This window comes from Chanos chanos, chromosome 6 (assembly GCF_902362185.1).
Source record: "Chanos chanos chromosome 6, fChaCha1.1, whole genome shotgun sequence".
Taxonomy (NCBI): Eukaryota; Metazoa; Chordata; class Actinopteri; order Gonorynchiformes; family Chanidae; genus Chanos; species Chanos chanos.
In genome coordinates, this window is record NC_044500.1 from 1,591,880 (window position 1) to 1,611,727 (window position 19,848).

The following is a 19,848-nucleotide window of genomic DNA, read 5'->3' on the forward strand; positions in this document are numbered from 1 at the left end:
GGGAACACATTTCAGGACAAGCATCATCATATTAAACATCTGAGATTCAAACATGGTTCTTAGCAATAATGTGAATATCTTTATCGTGAACTTTCCCTTATGCCACTATCCCCAAACAAAACAGATGAACTACTCACCCATACCAGCTCTGGCCGACACAACCATTTTTATGCTTTGCTGAAACTTCTCTGGGATGATTGATGTAAATCCAGCTTCAGCTGACAGTGCGTGCTTTACCCTCAGGAGCTTTTGAATGTCTCCATAGCTCTGGGATGGGACTGTTCTTCTGTACTCATCAAAAGCTGTTAGAACATAACTGTGATGGGCTTTTGCATTGCAAAATATGACAAAGTTGTAATCTTTTGCCACAGTGACATCCTGACTCTGGGAGAAGTGGTAAAAAGAGGATTCCAATGTTCTAGACACCTCATGATTCAGTTTGTCAGCATTTAATAGGGAGTAGATTTTCTCATGTCTGCTCCCTGGTTGCACCGCTCTCCGGATTATCAGCTCTACCTCCTCTGCTGTCGTCTCAGAGGTGCAGATCAGAATTTCATCAAAGGTCGGCAGAGGTTGTTCCTCACTGAGGTAGAGAGACAAGCAGTGGGGCAGCATCTCCACATCACTACAAGATACGAGATTTGGCTTGCCTCTTTCTAGATGGCGTGTAAGTGTCCTCTGGACTGTGTCTTTCTCAGTTTCTGCCAACTGCTTCAAGGTTTCCCCGACCAGATCCAGCCCTGCATATTTATCTGACACAAGTCCCGAGAGTTTTCCACAGTAGGTCTCCCACAGTATTGTGATCTTCTCTTTACAGGAAGTGAGGTTCTCAAACATGTTGATCATGTCATCCTGTGAAAATGTTGTTTGCATTTGTTCTGGAGAGTGACCCCCACTGAATTTCATCTGGTTCTGAAGAACATTTTCCCGTTCCTCCTCAAAGTCTGTACTCCATTTTTTTACCCAGTCATCGTCAGTGCTATATTCATAAACACATTCCATCACGGCTTCTTCATCCACTTGAAAATCCTCCACACCTTCTTCACCACTTTTGCAATACATGACTGCAGCTTTGGCAGCATCTTCAGAGTACCCGGCTTGAACAACATAATTAATAATTTCTGGGAACGTAACAAGGTAATCTTGAATCTGAGGTGACCGCAGATTCAAACTACTTGAATTTTGCAGCGGAGTTTTGAGTGCTGCAGTGAAAGCATCTCTTAGGTCCTTTTCAGTGACATTCTTCTTTATGAAGGACAACAAGTTCAGTACCCCTGTGGGGACCTCTTCATTCTTTTGCAAATTTGCAACAGCACAACACAGTGTTACCAGTTGTTTGGCTGTGAAGTAATTGAGAAAGTAATACTCATCTCTGTGTTTTGTTGTGTAGGTTAGCCACTTATCCAGGCAATCCTGCATACTTTTACAAACACCAGTCAGCTCCACCAGCAATTCCCCATGTCCTTGGATTGCCATGCCGGTGAGGCCAAAGTCAATATGTACTTTCACTGCATGTTTGTCATCACAGTAAGCTCTAAGAGCCCAGTCTGTGAACAGAATATGGCCTGCTTCAGTCAGTTTAATTAACAGCTCTCCAGCATGTAATATTTGTTCCAAGACCTGAAAGTAGAAGATGATATTGATGACAAACTGATTTTTATTTTGATTGGCTTTGTTTTTATTTCTTATATCTGCATCACTTTTGTATATATACACGGCTAAAACACAGTCCCCTACTAACAGCCATGACTGACAAATTCAACAGGATCTGATCTTTTGATTTAATAAGTAAGCCATGTATTAAATTTCCCTCCCAGTACAAGCTATATAAAATTAGGCATATATGCTTAATAGGGCAAATTTCATTCATGTAAGTATTTACTTGAATCTTTCTGACATTTTCCTTTCTTGTGATATAATGTGCTGTATTTGATGTCTGTCCTGACTAATATTTAGTAAATTATAGTAACTTCATTAGGGAGAGAGCTGTACTTTATCTCGGCTAATGTGAATGAATGTTGCCTAGCATGGCATAAGCTGATTAAGATTTTTAATTTAAGAACATTAATTTCACAGACTCGTGACCTATATGTTTACTTTGTATTTTGTCTTACTCGATTTTCAAAGAACTGTGGGGTCGTGAGCACTATACTTTGGTTCACAGAGAGATGCTCTGTTATTCATGGTTCAGGTGGATGTTTTCCTTTCTTTTTTGTTTCATTTTTTTTTCTTTGCAGGTATTGTCGATGTTCTAGTATGTTTGGTGCAACAGCTAGACAAGTTGTTTTACAATAGAACTTCACACTATTAAGTTAGACTGGAGAGCCTATGACCCATTCCCTTCCTCGTCCATCGTATCTTATTTAGAGAGCAGGGTGTTGTGGGGCGATGATTAAATATGATCATGTTTTGTTTGTGTTGTTAAGCTATTGTTTAGCCCAGCTACAATGCACCAGTAACTGCTGAGATTACACAGTAACTGGTGAGATTACTGGAGAGGTCAGAAAGAATCATCATCATGAACAGCATGACGCGTTTTTGTCTCTGTGTATTGAAGAACAATTCAGGTTTTTTCCTGAACCTGTGTTTTGCCATACTAGAGCACAGCTGTTGTGTTTTTGTGTGAATGTTCTGTTTTCATGACCAGTCAAAATGCAGTCTTCTTGCATTTTGAGAGGACATAAGCCCTCTGCCCTCCATGGCTTAGTCCTCACACAGGACATACCTGATCTGGGATCTGAGCTTAAACAATATTATCAATATGATTCATCTCACCTCCACATACTGAGAGATGGATTCAGTTTGTTCATCGGTTGCAGTGATTAACATCAGCTTGTTTTGAAGTTCTTGAAGCTGTGACAGGTTGTATGTCTTGTACTGAACATCCTGATTTTCAGAAGATTTTTCTCCAATATTTAAGGAAATGCAGTCATCCAGTCTCATCTGAAATACAGATTTTGTTAATGTTTACTGAAGATCATCTCTTGGACTGTATCATCCATGTGCTCACAAGTGTTCATTTAGTAAAAATAGAAAGAGTTCAATAAAGGTTCTGAAGAACCCTTTTCTGGAGACTTGGCTCTGCAGATTTTGTTTGTACAACAAGTCATTCTATGGACGAAAGCTCGTCTCTAAAAGAACCCTCTATGGAAAAAAAGATACGGTTAAGGAGTCCATGGACAGAGATTCTTCATATGTTTCCATCCTAATAAACGTTTTCTCTTGTAACTGTTATGTGATAATTGTTCCAGTGAATATTGTTTTATTGTACATAGCTTAATACAGTGTTGAGAGTTCATCATGAGTAATTATTCAGTAATCTGAGAACCATGAGTCGCTGCATCAAAGTCTCAAAATTTTATCCATGTTTTAAACTTTCATTAAAATGGAAAAATTTACTTAATCAATTAATGTTGTAGCAATTTACATGTACTTTGTCATTGCCACTGTGCTGGCTATTTGATAGTTCACTGATGAAGTTAACAGACAAGCTTTTCCCTGAGTTAGCTTGTGTGTTTCAAAAAAGTTAAAAGTAGCATACATGTTGAGATTATATTTGTGTTGTTACCACTGGTGCATACACCAGACAAAATCATTAAGCAGATATTCAGAGAACAAAGACACTCACTGTGCCCCGTGTAGAGGGCTGCTTGATGATGTAGACCCCGTTTTTGTTGATCTCAGTAGCCTGAAGCAGAGATGATTTAGCGACAGAGCCATGGGCAGCGTGGGCTGTCTCCAGCCATGGTTTATGCACACAGGAGTCTCGCTGTGTATAAAAGAGTACAGTGTTATGAACAATGATACTGCCTAAAAGACTGAGATACTGAAGAACAATTTATGACTCCAATTTTCCTAAATTTGAGTTATAGCTCTAAAGCCTGATTTCTTCTGAAAGCTGTGTTGCTGTTTGTGCAATGGAATATTCGCACATCATGGTATATTAGCACATCAGTGTAACAGATACTGTATGGGTACAGATCTGCGGTGTTAAAATGTAACAGAATCTGTAACTATGGAACAAGATCTGTTATGTTAAAATGTAATAGAAAATGCAAAAATGTTTTTTTCCTTCCTATCTCAGCTTCACAAATTAAAGGTAGAATATGAGCTATGTGCTCACAGCCATTGAGCGTCCATCAAACCCGAGTCCAGTTCAATAGTTAACCTCAGAAAGGAATGCATTTTTTGATTATACATTTCTTGTGTTCTGCAAATGCTTTCCATGTGTTACAATTCTGGTGTCTTTACTTTTTTCAGACATGCACAAAAGGTCTTTTCAAAAAGTCTGAGCAAAGTTTTTTTTTTTATGTATAGTACATGCGATTTCAAGCATTGATTCCCATTTCACACCCTATGTGTTGAAGATATTATATTATTTACCAAAATATACTGATAATTTATATAGTGACACTAATATTGCATTATGTGTACATTAAAATGTTACCCAAAAATTTTATAATCACATTATCAGAATATGGTTACATTTTTGTTTCACATGATGTACAGGTATTCCATTATGAGTTACCACATGAAGTCATTGCGGCGTATGACAAAGTGAAACCAAAACTGGCAGAGATGCCTTCTTCATTAATTTCTCATTCAACAGAAATGTGTATTCAGGATTCAGTCTGTTCTGAGTATATTACGTTAACTAATGTTCAGATAATGTTGACATATCCATAGAAATGTACTTATGTTATTAAGATAGGGGGTACAGTAACTGATGAAAGGACATTAGTCTAGAGGATATGTGGGCTGGCTATCTGAATACCTGATTGCACTAAATCTTGCAGACTTAGGAACATCACAGTTGCATCCAGAGTGAGATTAAGAGGTCCTAGTTATAAGGGTCTGACTACTGAGCTTGGGGTGTACATCCCTCTCTTTATCTTGAGTTTTACTTTTTTACTTGTTCATAGGGGAATACTGTGTATATATAGTTCTGTTAGGGGTTTGGTTCTAAGGGAAGGTGAAACAGCACAGCATTTTTGGTTACTAGTTATAAGTTTTGGTACATGGGGGAAATTCGGTTATGGATAGTAAAATGTATATAGATTGAAGACAACAGCCGCTCCCAGCTACATTTAACATGTCACTACCATTATGACTAATTCTACACTTAAAATATGTACATGAAAAGCTTAAGTGAGTATGGGTGGGACAAGTGTTTTTTTTTTTTCATTCTTTACGTCCAATAGCAGAGGAATTTGTATCCTTATTAACAACCTGCTTCCATTTACACTAGAATCCTGAATTAAGGATAATGAGGGAAGTTATGGTATAATAAAAGGACATCTGTTTGGTGAAAGTATTTCACTTTTGAATACCTATGCCCCAACAGGTCACCTTCCTGTTCTTATAACGAAAGCTTTATCTGTTTGCCCCTAAAATAATGTTGTACTCTGTTCTGTCTTGTGCTATAACAATACTGGACCATGCTCCTGTTTACATGGGGAGGCCCAGCAGCGCTTGAAAAGATGGCGAATTACTACACATCTGTTAAATGAGCCAAATTTTATTTCTTATTTCCAAGTGCGTGGGTTTGGTCTCAGCACTGGTAGGGACACAACAAACCCCCTGTATTTGCTTAAATAAACACCATACACAGAAACAGATCAAAGACTAAAAGAAAGTAAACTTTATGAAACATCATGAAGTACCTCGTCCACCTTTCTTTTTTTCGATGCCAACCTGACTGAAAAAATTAGTTTAATGGCCAAACACACACTAATAAACACACACACACTAACTATTTAGGGTTGCCTCCTGTCCCGTATAACAGGGGATCAGCTCGTATTGTCCCTTACTGAATCAATTTGAGATGCAATTTGTCCCGCATTTTCGTGCACAGAACTATTAGTATAAGAATGGTGTCCTCCTCACCTTGCCTACATGTACACCTAGTTGACGGAACTTTGGCGTTTCTTAAAACCAGATGTAGCTACAGCCTCTCACACGTTAGCAAGAAACAGCAAAGCCAGTCCTATTAAAGATATTGGGTTAGGAAGGCAGGACTCGTAGTAGAGAACGAGATCTATTAACCATTTGTTTACATCAACATTGACTAGACCCTGACGGCCAACAGTAGTTACATTACAATCTTTTTAATCAAAATTATTGCTAGGGACAATTCAGTAGTCACTGGACATTGTCCCGACCATCTCTACCAAATTCTACATCCTTGCATGCTTCCAAACTGAGCTTCAGTTACTCTACTTTAGTAAAAACACACCAGAAAACATCCTCTTCCATGGGAGACATGTAAGGCATATTCACATGGCTTAATTATATCTTATGAAAAAAGCACAAAACTGAAGTGTCAAGAACAACAACGGAAGCTAGAACTACAGCTATCTGAAAGTGAAAGTGCTTATAACCAGAACCCAACTGAGGCTAATCTAATAGCGAATCTAGCCATAAGAGCAACACTTAACTCATTGCTCACTCAAAAGGCGGAGCAGAACATAAATTTTTGCGACGCAAAAACTATATGAATTTGACAAACAAAAGGCAGAATTGAATGGACCTATAACATTGGAGGAAGTAATGGAAGCCATACCTTACGATCAGGAAAAGCCTCGGGCCCTGACAGCTTTAGCTCAGAATCTTATAAACAATTTAAATCACTAATGGTGAAGCCTCTATTGAACATGTTTAATCACTCCCTTGAGGTAAGATCTCTCTCTAAAACACGTACAGAAGCAAACATTAGCCTGATTCTTAAGAAAGATAAACCAGGGGATGACTGTTTATTCTTCCAGCCTATTGGCTTGTTAAACTTCAAGATTTCAAGCTTTTATTTAAAACCCTAGCTTTCAGGCTAGAAAAAATCCTCCCACATATTATCAATAATGATCAAACAGGGTTCATTGTCAGCAGAAATTCCTGTAACAATGTTAGAAGGTTACTTCATCATTCAGTTGTGTCAGCAAAACAATCTGAAAGGTATGGTAGTTTCATTGGATGCAGAAAAGGCATTCAGTCGCGTGGAATGGGATTTTTTGTTTTTCACACTTAAGGATTTTGGTTTAGGCGGAAATTGTATTGGTTAAGTTGTTATACCATAATCCGCTGGGGGCTGTTATCATAAACGGTAAATGCTCTCCGTACTTTGCACTGGGAAGGGGGCACTCGACAACTTTGTTATTATTTGCGATTGAGCCGCTTGCAGTAGTCATTAGAACCCACCCCAATATTCACGGTATATCAATTAATCAAAAGCAGCATAAGATCTCATTGTATGCAGATGATGTTTTATTGTTTATCACACAACCAGAAATATCTATCACCTCTGTCCTTAATGTTGTTACTGAAGTTAGTGAATTTTCCAGAGGCAATGCCCTTGGGTCAAGTGCACCTCACTCTACACCCTGGTTTGTCACCTTTTCAATGGGCAATGCAAGGTTTTGTTTATCTAGGTATATTTCTTACTCCTGTGCTTCAAAATATGTACAAGGCCAACTTCCAACCTTTGCTTAAACACATCCATTATGACTTAGAAAGATGGGCCTCTCTACCACTCTCAGTGTTGGGAAGAATCTCTCTGATCAAGATGAATATTTTGCCTAGGCTACTCTACCAATTCCAAATGATTCCAATCCTACTAAGTAGTAATATTATTAAGACAGTAAATAATTGGTTCAGGACATTTATTTGGAACTGCAAAGACCACAACTTAAACTTGCAGGTTGCAGTTACCATTAGATAGGGGAGGGCTAGCAGTCCCCAAAATTAAACTAAACTATCAGCTAGCATCTCATTTTCGATATCTCGTAGATTGGGTAAGAAATGACCCAGACTCTGTATGGTTAGATATTGAAGCATTTAACCTAGGTAACCATTAACACTAGCTAGTCTCCTATTAATCCTGAACTGGAAGGAATCAGAGGTTGCAGATGGTAATTTAATTATTAAACCACATTAAAGGCTTGAGATATCATTAAGAAATGGGAAAAAATAATAAAAATAACTAAAGTTTTATCACCGATTACTCCAATACAAAAAACACAGATTGTCTTCCAGGAATGACAGATAATGGGTTTTCACTAGTATTGCAAGTATTGCAACTCTGAAAAACATATTTGAGGGGGACAGAATGATGTCATTTGATCAACTAAGGTCAAAATATAAACCTTAGACACATTTTTTAAGTTCCTACAAGTAAGTTTTGTTGAGAATCAAACTGGGCGTAAATTTAATCTAGAAATATTGCCAAGTACTTTATAAAATATGTAGCAATAGGTTTATAGTAAGATAGTCAGATGCTGCTTTGAGGCCCTCTACAAGTCCAGTTCAGTAAATGATGCAAACTTGCAAATGTGGGCTCAAAGGGTGAAGATAGATGAGGCTACAGGGGCGAATATATGGGAGCATGCCAATAACATATCCATATGTAATAGAGCAAAGGAACTACAATTCAAGTTGCCGTGCCACCTTTAGATATCACCTCAACTCAGAAATAAAATGGACCCAAAGAATTCGGCCCTGTTTATTAAGTGTAGTGGGGAGGTTGGTAGTTTTATACATGCTATATGGAATTTTGGATATATTCAGGATTTCTGGATGAAAGTAGTTTCAAAGATTAATTTAGTATCCAATAAAGAATTGCATCTGGATCCAGTATACCTTCTGTTAGGAATGCCACACTCATGTGTTGACCTATGCCATATGAAAAAGCACATTGCTCAGAGGGATTTCAAATAAGCCAACAGTCTCAGAATGGCATAAGGTAATATTCGACCTTTTACAGCTGGCATATCTGACACACTGGTCTAGAGGTAAAATTGGCATATTTTATCATATTTGGACTCCATTCCTGGATTGTGTTGGACCTAGAATATCCAATATATTTTGGAAGGTACTTCCGAGACCTAGGAAGGATGGTTAAACATTGGAGAGAAGTTTTGTTGTCTGTAATTTGTCTTCTATTATTATTGTTATTTTTTCTTTTTAAAAGATACCCCACCATGCTTGAGAACTAAGACTGTGCTGTGCTATGCATACAATTTTGGAAAGACTATGTTGGGGAAGGAAAGTTTTCAGGGGTATTTGGTTGTGGGGGGGGGTAGTTAAATTTAAAATGTGTGTATATGTGAATGTGATATAATGAATGTAAAATAAAGATAATAAAGATGATGAGAAAAATAAGTGCATTACCAGTTTGTGTTGAAGATCAGCATCCTTGTCAGTGAACTCCTTAAGGCTTTTGATCTTTTCCATTAGGTCGTCAAATCCTGCATTTTTATCAAGATCATAGATGATTGGAGCACAAGCAAAGACGGCATCTCTGAAGTTTCGGACTTTATCGATGTCCATTGTGTTCTCTCCAGCAAAGGCTGTGGCCAGTTCCACAAACACAGTGAGCTCTTTTTGATCTAAGAGTAAATAAACAAAATATGTGGTGTTATACAGTAAATACATATTGATCAATATGTTCCTATTAAGTAATTAATTAAACGTTAAAAAATGGTGATCCCTAGATATATTAAGGAAAGTATGCTCTTTTGTAAGAACATTAACACAATTTGTGTTTGTGTGTTTGTGTGGTGTGTGTGCGTGTGTCCAGTTTCACTGAATTTTGTCTGTGTGAGCATAGCTTCCTGAAACACCAACATTGCGAACCATCATATTTAACTGTAACTTTGTAAGCTCGGTAATACAACTGTGATCAACTTTGTTCACAACTGAAAAATAATGTTTGATATGAATATGGAAGTGAAAAACAAACACAGTGTAAATGACAAATGACAAATATTATCATTCAGCCTAAAAACAGATATATCCATCATAAGGTAGAGCTGGATGATGAGAGAAATTTTCACCAATATTGTATGTGTTGTATCAGTGCTATTTCTGATTGATTTATTTCTACTAATCAAAGGTCTGATAACCTTTCAATTTAAAATTATAATTCTTTAAAATAATTCAATGATTCATTAGTTGCACTTTTTCTAGTTCTGTTAGGTATAGTTTTCATCTGCTGCTGTTAATCTAGCCTGGTTTTCTGTTTGTATGAATGCTTGTGTCTTTCAGGGTTCCTACAGCTTAATGCAAGTAAGATTTAAGACTTTTTAATGCCAGCTGGAATGAAATTTAAGACCAACTTTACAACAGCTAAAATATGAATAAAGTGTATTCTTTATACTTAAGCTTAAAATATTAGTGTGTTTTGTGTGGTATAACTAATTAGCATAAACTCTTAACAGGTCCGACAAAAACTTGTAGAAAAAAAATCTTTTTTTTTTTCCCCCCTTGTGTGGTCGGATTCTCATTCATGTCTTAATGGCTTGGTACCAGTAAAGATAAACTCCCTCTCATTGACAAAAGTATTAATACTAATACCAACACCTTTAATACTAATTAAGGCCTTATTTTTAAATTAATGAATTTTAAGACTTTTTAAGCATCCGCAGGAACCATGGTCTTTTTCTGTTCTTATTTGCGAAGTCTGATCTTGAGTTATGTAAGAAACATTAAGACTGAGCTCTGTTACCCTGAATCTGACACCTGTGATCTACCTGCCCGTCTCACTCCATTTGTGCTCTGTGTGTTTGTGTTCCCTGGTGTTTGTGTTCCCTGGTGTTTGTATCCTTTCTGTGAACTGTCTTTGAGTCCAAATTTGTATCATTCTGTGTAACCTGGCAATTTCCCTGCCTGTCTGTCTCCCTGACCTGTTGTCTACCAGCAAAGGTGTTGGTTTTTTTCTTGACAGTATCTCAGCTGTCTTTGTGTTTTGTTTTATAATTAGAGGCGTTTAGAGGCGATAACTCATACACTAATACACAATATTTTAACAGTGCCCCAAATAACATAATACAGTTAACGCAGTGACACCACACACAGTGTTCAGGTTTTTGTTCAGAGTATTGTATGAATGCCTAAGGAGAAAAGCGGGGGTTTTACATTACCTTTCATAATTGACCTGACCCAACTGATAAAGTCTTTGCTCACACAGTTCAGCAACTCCTCCAACAGGCAAACAACCAGGTTATCAAGAACTTTGAGTTTGGCACCAGTGGTCTCCATCTCCTCAGAGAAATCCTTCAAACATTTTGCTCTGAAACGGTCAATCTGTTAAAAAAGGGACATTCATTTGTTTAAAAGAGGGAACATGATCTGGGGAAATGTTCAAAACTGAAGCAACCTCATTTTCCATTAAGTTGGAAAAATAGCAAAATGGACCCAAGAACAGGTTTGCCTATGATTAACCTTAATCAGTGTTTCAGAAATGTCACAGAGTTTGTTAATTCAGAAAAGGAATGCCTATTGTAATGTTTCATATCATAGATATTTGCTATTGTATGAGAGACAGTGGTCGCACTGTGGCTGTTGGGATATCTTGTTGAACAAAGTTAAACTGACATCATACCAATCTTATGAATTCAAATGGCTTTACACTCTGGGCCATCTATGGGACTTCACTGCCACTGTTAGTTAACCACAACATCCGTGGTACTGACAATGAAACAATTCCAATGCATCTCTCTGAATCTTTGTCCCTCAAAGCATTTCAAACCCCAGAACATTTTACATGCACTTCCTGATGTACAACAATGTCACTCAAAACCAGTAAAATTAGTCAAAAATAAGGTCACTCTAATGCCAATAACACTGTGATTTCAGTTATGAACTGAACTATATATCAGCCATACAATAAAAATACAAAGAATTAAAAAAATAGAGCTGTCAATAAAACATTTGACCCAGAACATTAAGTACATTTTAACATGCAATGCATGTATTTTTGAAAAAGTATATTTACTTTCTCCATGTTTCTTGCTACAGTAGTCTATTAGTTTAAGTGGAATTTAAATATGTCACATAGCACTGTACATGCATATAGTAGCTGTGCAATGGAATTAATACTGAGGCTGAATAAATAAAGTGACACTTTTGTTGAATTTCCCCTGAAAAGGAATGCTAGTGCTTAATCGTTCAAAACCAGGAACACTGTAAAGGGAATAGTGGAGTATATACGGTAAGTTTAAAATGGAACTAACACTTACCTGAAAATCACTAAGGGGGCTGAAGTCTCCTGTCAGTTCCAGGCCTTCCTGCAGTGCATGTACGGTTCTAGCTGGTTCCACAACATCCTGCAGTTTTCTATACCGCTTGATATGATCACAAATGGTTGTGATCCATGCAGCCTGCATACTGTATGCAAATGACTGTCCCATTACTTTGAGCTCATCTTTAATAAAGTCCACCTCCGACTCCCCAAATATCTGATCAAACTCCTCCACCTGCATGGACATGTTTCTGAGGGCTTCGTAGGTCCTGGTGAATTCGTTCACAGTGGGTCTGTAAATCTTGTCATGTAGTTGGTGCAGTGATATTGGAGGGGGACTGTGAACTTCTGTTTCTCTTTGTACGTTATAGTCCCACAGCTTTTTAAACACTCTACTCTGGGAAGCAACTTCAATCTTCCAAAATGCTTCAATGCTTATATTTTCTTCAGTTTCCATTTCCTCTTCCTCCCATAGTTGCATCAGAAGGTCAAGGGGTCGTTCATCCTTAGTCAAGTCAACTGTTAAGGCCTCTTTAATTTGCCTTGCATCAACTTAGAGAGAGAAAAGTATTGAGCAAGGAGAGAAAGAGAGGTAAATATATCAGGTTAGGTAAGTATCTATATTTGAAAATAAAGATGATAGCAGTACCAATATAGTAACTATTCTGGTAAACCTCAAATTAAACATAATCTTAAAAGAAATCTTACCATCAACACCATCACAGAGATGAAGAAGTGCCCTGCCTTGCTTCTGCCTGTACCTAAATGTTTGGAATTTATCTTGTGCTTTTTTCAAAGCATTTTCAAAGCTTGATACATCCCCTGCAATGTAAGTAAACAGCATTAGGCAGCATTTTCTTTATTACTATATCGCTTTCCTTGATTTATGAAAAAAAAAATAGTAACCCACCCAAAACTCACCACAATGCAATCTGCATGTGTTTGTTAGAGACTTATTTCCCAAGAGATGCTGTATCAGTTTGGATGGCAGCGCATGAAGATCACGAGGTAAGTTCCTCAGCAGATCTTCTGTCATGTTTACCAGTGCCTGTGCTTGGTCAGTCAGTTTGTTCTCAGAGGACATTTTATTCTTGTGATGTGCTCCTACATATTACAAAACAGAGTCAACACACAGACATCTCATTAAAACAATGCATTACTGCAACGCACATATGACACAGATTAAAAAAAAAAGCTGAAAGCAGTGACATACTTATGACCAATTTGTGATCTGATTTGTTATTCAGTGACCAATAAATCACTTGGCGTGTCGTATTGTATACTGATTTGGTCATACCCTATGAAAATACAATTTGTTTAGATTTAAAGATGAAGTTTGATCTTTACTTAAGGCTTGTTGTTAACTTAGTTACCACATAATGCCATTAGCTATTCCTGGATGGTATATAAGCCAGCAATCGAGTAACTAAAATTAATTTATCTGCCTTTGATGTTAAAATGGTTAATTATTCTTTAGTCTTGAGAGAGTTTTTCCATTAGTTTATCATCATGTGCAGCTTAGAAATTAAGTTACTTGTTCCTTTTATAATCAGCATCTCTGGCTTTACTGATCATTGGTTGACCCTGTCAGTCATTCAGTCAATGTCTTCACCTGGTTTCTGTTAATCACCCACCATTATCCATACACCTTTATCCATGCCTATACCCCTATCCATCCATGCAAGTCTGCAAACACATCGTTGTGAGTAACTGAGTCTTGCATCCTGCCATTCAGGAAGTTTATTTATTCCAATTCTGCACTGTCCCGCCCTCTGATTTAAGTTGGTGAAGGAGGTTTGTTTGTTGCCAGTGATGACTGGTTATTGTCAGTACACCCGTCAGGACTTCGTCTTTTGGCCGCCCTGCTGGCCGTTCTGGGTATTGTGTTGCCATGTGCCTTTGTTTGTGTCTAGTATTGCCATGTGTTTCTGTTTGTTCCTGTGTTCTCCTGTCCCCGCCCCTCACCTGATCTCTATTATTACCTCATTTGATTCCACCAATCACCTGTCCTTGAAGACAATTGTTCTGTGTATTTAAGTCTGTGCTGGTATCTGTTCTTTGTCTGATTGTGCCTGCCTGTGGTCTGTGCCTGCCTGTGAAAGTTTGGTGTCTGTGATTTGTAGTTCTGACAGTGTTAACATTGACCTGTCTTTGCCTTATGATCTGGATTTGTTTGCCCTGTGGATTGCTGGATCTGACCTTGATTGAATTTGTTTTTTGACCAGCCTTTGCCTCACGTCTTGGAATTGTTTGCTTTCTGGACTTCTGGATTAGACCTTGGACTGGACACTGTTTTTGAGATTGGCTTCTGATTTGTTTTTGAATAAATCTTATTTTACCCAGTGGGTCTGCGATTGGGTTTTGGCCTGTCAAAACCTCACAGGTTATAGTTCATGCAGTGGCTATCCAGATAGACACAGAGTATCACATTGGTTTACATTGAATCCATGATTGAGTTTTGATTTTGGTATTTTGATACGTTGTAAGAGACATGCTGTGAATTGTGGGATAGGGAAATGGTAGACAAGTTACATGATGCATGCACATGTGTAGGCTTCCCCTGTGTCTTGAACTTTCTCAATACTCTCAAAAGCAATGCCTGTAAACTTTCACCTGCCACATCTGAAGACTGTTAATAAAGGAGCAAGGTGCTCACTTCCTGGCTCATGAAAACCGAGTTTGGCTGTTTAACTATGTTGACATACAAGTTGTATACAGCATGTAGCGGGAACAGTACATGTACTCCTTGTGTATCCACCTGCTTGTAGTTTTGTGAGCCTAAATCTACAATGCATACAGGCAAGTTCATTGCACAACAGCCATGTGACCCATTGTGTGTGTGTGAGAATCTCAGTTACTTTATGATCACCACATAATCATGATCAGCTGTGCATGTTGTAATGCTCTGACATAGCTGGCATCCAGTTGCTCTAAACTGAAAGGAACTTGTTACTTTACCAAGAATTCTGAGAAGCTCTACAGAATGAGGGTCAGTGAGGAGATGTTCCCAGTCTATGGTGTTTCCTTTCAGATTTTTCCAGGTATGACTGATGATCACAGACATCACTCTCCCATATCTGCTGCTATGTGAGATCATGTCAAGATTCTCCGCCTGTGAAAGAAAAAGTGAAAAGTGAAGAAACTATATCAGTGTGCAAACTAGTTTTTCTGGATGAGTTACCAAACAAATGAGGCAAATGGAGAATACTGTACCTGTAAAATGTTTTACAGTAGCACATACTATAAACCATCGAAATTTTCTGGTTGAAATCTCAGAGACTCTCACTTTACCTTGAGTTTGATGGACTCTACAGCACACTGTAACAGACAGTCTTCCATCACAGGGTTGATAGCACTGAAGTCACAGTAGTATTTCACTTGTTGTTTGTGATCAGCCTATTAGACACAGTAAATTATTCCATCAAGTTTAAAATCACTGATATGCCAGACATGCTGTGGAACGCTGTGGGATGACGCTCTGCTCTGTTCCAATCAACATGTCAGATAACTTCAATAGGCCTCATAACAAGTGAAACCTGCAGTTTTTTGTTTTCAGTAATGTCAATTATTAATCAAAAGGGATAATCTTATAAAGACTTAATCCATGTCAAAATATTCTCATCACATTCAAAAGGTCAATTATTATTTAATAATGTAGATGACCAGAGGTTCTGTTAATGATTCTGAGTGTTACACCCTTTCAAAGCAAGATAGGGTATTTCTACTGAAATGACTGGCTGAGACTGAAATTAGTGAAGGAGAATATACTGTATGTGAAACAGATAATGAGTGAGAGACAGGAACTAACTTTCACAGCAGCACAACTAAATCATTTGATGTCACTGCACTGGCACCTTCTTACATTGCTACATTTCTTTCTTTCTTTTTTTTTTTAACTTTGTAAACTGTGTAATAATGAACAGAAACATCCTATGGCTGCCAGTCACGTTCAGTGAGAAAACAGGATGAAGGTGGTCTGCCCTTCAAAGTTACAATGACATTGACATTTTTTCATTTCACAGACATTGGTCATTTTTAGCCCTGAGATGGACTGGTGAGCTGCCCAGGGTGTTTCCCCACTTTTTGCCCTTTGAGTGCTGGGCTCCAGCACCCCCGTGACTCTAATTAGGATAAGCAGCTTAGATGAAGTTGTTAGGTATTCTCTCAATATTAGCAGTATACAGGAGGTATATTGTATTGGCAGTATATTGGAGCTGTATTGTATTAGCAGTATATTGGAGATGCTCTTGAAGTAGAACACCTTATATATTAGTGGGAGTGTCACCTCTGACCATCACAGTGTAGGTGATCCAGGTTGGGTTCAGGGTTCATAGTGAAGGGCTATGCTCAGGATATGTTTTAGTACTTCATAAAATTTAGCTGATGAAGTTCAAATGTGAAATTAGTGCAAATTAACACCAGGAATAGTAATAAAAGAGTACTTCACTCCTTTAGCCCATCATAATTTTGATACATGATACTCTGTCATCAAAGACAGACACACAGTTACTGACCAAACCGTAACCAGTAAATTTAATGCCAATTTGGATGTTTTGTCAGGTTAAGAGGAAACTTTCCAAGGCATATAAAACTTTCTGAGATTTCCCTGCATTTAGAAAATAGATCATACTAGTGACATTTATTTTCACTAAACATCTTACCTTTTTTATCATCTCAGTAAACAGCATGCTCAGTGTTCTCTCCCAGCCCTGTTGCCATGGTACAGGTAATCTGAGCTCAAAGATCTCTGTCCAAAACTGAAAAACACCAAATAAACAAGGAAAAGAACTGTGATGTATGCTTTCATTCATGCTGCATATGCATGGACATGTCTTTGATTATCAGTAGGACACTGAAACTGAACGAACAACAACCGAAGGCAAAAAAAGTCCATAGCAAAAAACTGGTCATGAGCATAAACATTGAATTATGAGTGATATTTTTATTACATTTATCAGATTCAAATTATCTGAAAGTATTTTTCATCCATTTATCTGACACAGACCTGATGCATTTCCTCATGCGCGTAATAAGAAAATAGGCAATAAGCAAACAAACATGCATGCTTAATAAATACATAACACAAGCTCAGATTGTTTTTTTTTGTTTGTTTTTTTTTTAGATAGGATTCAAGTCTTCTTTCAGATGTTTATTACATATGCTTTGTTCATGACAGAATATGTGTGAGAGAGCCTGATGTTCTTAAAAATGTCCCCTCTCATTTGGGATTGTCCCCTTGCTTTTGTAATGTGGTCACATCATTCCTGATTCCTCTGACACATCCACATATCACCCAGCAAAACACCTCATATAAACTGACTTCTCCTTTATCTCAATCAAAAGAAAGATCTCAAACAAACAAAAAGAAATCATAGTTGAAATAAGGATTGATCTTAAAGAGCCCAGGTGCAATTACAGCCATAGTTATTGAAAGCTAACAAACACATACGTCAAATTGCAGTTCTCCATGTTTGGCTGTGGCTTCCCGGATACTTCTCTCAATGTTCCTCTCCACATCCTGAATTGTTGTTCTGCTGATCTCATTCATTTCCTGAAAAAGTGAAAGTGAAAGTATTGTTTTTCCCATTGGGCCTTATCAAATCTTCTCACCTATGTTCAGGTTTGTGGTAAAATCCATGAGTACATAAAAAGAAAACAGGACTGGCAGCTGTGATATTGATTGCTGAAAGCAAAAATAATTTTTATGACAGTGTGTGGGTAAGAAAAGTTGTACATTCCAGATAGTTAGCCCTTAACTCTCAAAGCATTCAGAACTCCTCAATAACACAAATTCTCAGAATTGTCTCATATTTATCTTAACAATATAGCATTTTATAGTTTCATGAAAGTATTTGGTGAGGTTTTATCTAGTGAAAAGCTGAGAAACATTTTTAAGACTCTTAGATTCTGTGTAAATACTGACATAATGGCCATAAACAAAGAATCGTTTTGAAGACAAAACATATTTAACTGAAAAAAACAAGACCTGCAGCGTAAACGAGAGATTAAATCTGAATATATTCTGACCTTGTTGTGTTGAAAGTGCTCCAAAGTCCCAGAGAAAGAGTTGAGGAGTTTCAGTGCTGTCAGAGCTCTCAGTGAGGGGTCGTTTCTTTTCGTCACATCAGTAAATTTCTGAATTATGGCAATGGTCAGACTGAGACAACACATTGTCTCCTCCTCCGACGTCTCCGGCGATCTGTAAAACACACACGCAGACACACACACACACACACACATGCAGTCACAAACACACACGCAGTCACACTAACAGTTATTATAAAGCAGACATAGTCATCATTATTTGTTGTAACTGAAAATGGCAGAACACTGGGAGAGCCATGTGGTTTATTGTCAAAGAGGTTAACTAATATATAAGCTGAGAAAATCCGAGAGAAACAGTTTGCTGAGAAAATCCTGAACAGTTTTTTGTGAGGGCGTTGTCTCTGGTAATTTTTTATCACCTGGATTTTAGTGAGTCCTTGATCACTTCAGCAACAGTCCATATCACGAGTTTCACTTTCTGTTGGAATGTAATCAATTTTAACATAATTTCTCTTATGAAGACAGAGAAAGCATGCACAATACATAGAGTTAACAAAGGCTGTAACATCTGATATTTTGTTTTTACAGTTATAAAATAAACACTTGGTTTCTCCAAAATTCTGTCTCTAATTGTATCTATCTTGGGCCCTGCTTTTTTCTCATATGTTGCCTACGTTACATGGGCTCACACCTTGGTGTCACGCCTCCAACAACAGCCCATCCCCTGACCCATCCTCACCACCGATGACTATCACCATATCATAAAGAAAACAAGCAATTGCCATCATTCCTCCAGGCTTACTTAAATACTGCTTTCCATCAGTCCCTCTTAAGGACCTCCACATATCTTACAGTCTAAGTCTGTCAAACATGGGCAGGACATTCCCGTGTCACAGAAAAGCTATATTTAAATGTTAGTATTTCAGAAAATTAAGCTGGGATAGGAAGGGGTGCAAATAACAGCTTACCAATATTTTTGTACAAAAAGTTTTAGATAAATTTTGGATTGAGAGATTTGATTGTGTTAATACTCACCTCAATGGGATATATTTGTATCCAGTACAGTGTCTTATTCAAAAACTCCTCTGGTTTAAGGCTCAGATATTTCAGTAACTGATAATGTCCAGTCTCCACAGAGAACATGTCAAAGAGCACAGTTACTGCAAAGTCATGATGTTCGCTGAGCTGTTGTTGGTGATTTTGCACCATGTATAAAAGTTCACTAAAAGAGACGTGTATAAAACAAGACATGGGTTATTAGTGTCTATATATCCATAAAAAAATATCAAGTTAGTCACCTAACCTCATGAAACCAGTGTCAAATGTGAGATTTTGTCCACCCAAGTTATTTGTGTGAAAATGAGATGGTGCTGGCCAGCTGGGTCATTCATATGCACTGACAGCACAAACTTACTACAGCACCAATGCACCATTTTGAATGATCAAGGAAAATGAGCCTCTGTGTCGATTTTAAGAACAGGTCAGATAACTCTTGTTGAATCAACTAATGTAAGACAAATTACTGGATCACAGCCCTTTTCCGCAGTCCAAACGTCTGAATCTTCTTCACTGTGGTGGGCTCCCACACCCCTCCTTCCCTGTCTGTCTGTATTATGCCTGTCTGTCTGTATTATGCCTGATATAAGTATTCTATTTACGCACACGGTTAAAACGGTTCCTCTGTCTGAAAGTGTACGTCTCCATAAGACAGAACAATAAAAGAGCTACTGCTCCCATGGTTATACATTCTTATGTAAGGTCTTATGGGTCGGGCCAGGTGAAATCCCCGTTTG

General features: G+C 37.8%; 1 protein-coding gene across 1 annotated transcript in view; it reads right to left on the reverse strand.

The window, feature by feature from the left end:
- The window catches only part of LOC115813995 (E3 ubiquitin-protein ligase rnf213-alpha-like), a 55,323-nt gene extending 36,059 nt beyond the window's left edge, over positions 1–19,264 (reverse strand). Inside the window, exons 1-12 of the mRNA XM_030776703.1 lie at positions 19,091–19,264; positions 18,038–18,145; positions 17,460–17,561; positions 15,302–15,406; positions 14,969–15,122; positions 12,719–12,832; positions 12,009–12,562; positions 10,911–11,073; positions 9,160–9,377; positions 3,629–3,769; positions 2,776–2,943; positions 138–1,620 (exon numbers count right to left, since the gene is read on the reverse strand). Of these exons, the coding sequence (XP_030632563.1) occupies positions 138–1,620; positions 2,776–2,943; positions 3,629–3,769; positions 9,160–9,377; positions 10,911–11,073; positions 12,009–12,562; positions 12,719–12,832; positions 14,969–15,122; positions 15,302–15,406; positions 17,460–17,561; positions 18,038–18,145; positions 19,091–19,264 (3,484 nt within the window). The remainder of the gene's footprint in view (positions 1–137; positions 1,621–2,775; positions 2,944–3,628; positions 3,770–9,159; positions 9,378–10,910; positions 11,074–12,008; positions 12,563–12,718; positions 12,833–14,968; positions 15,123–15,301; positions 15,407–17,459; positions 17,562–18,037; positions 18,146–19,090) is intronic.
- Positions 19,265–19,848: the final 584 nt, after the last annotated feature.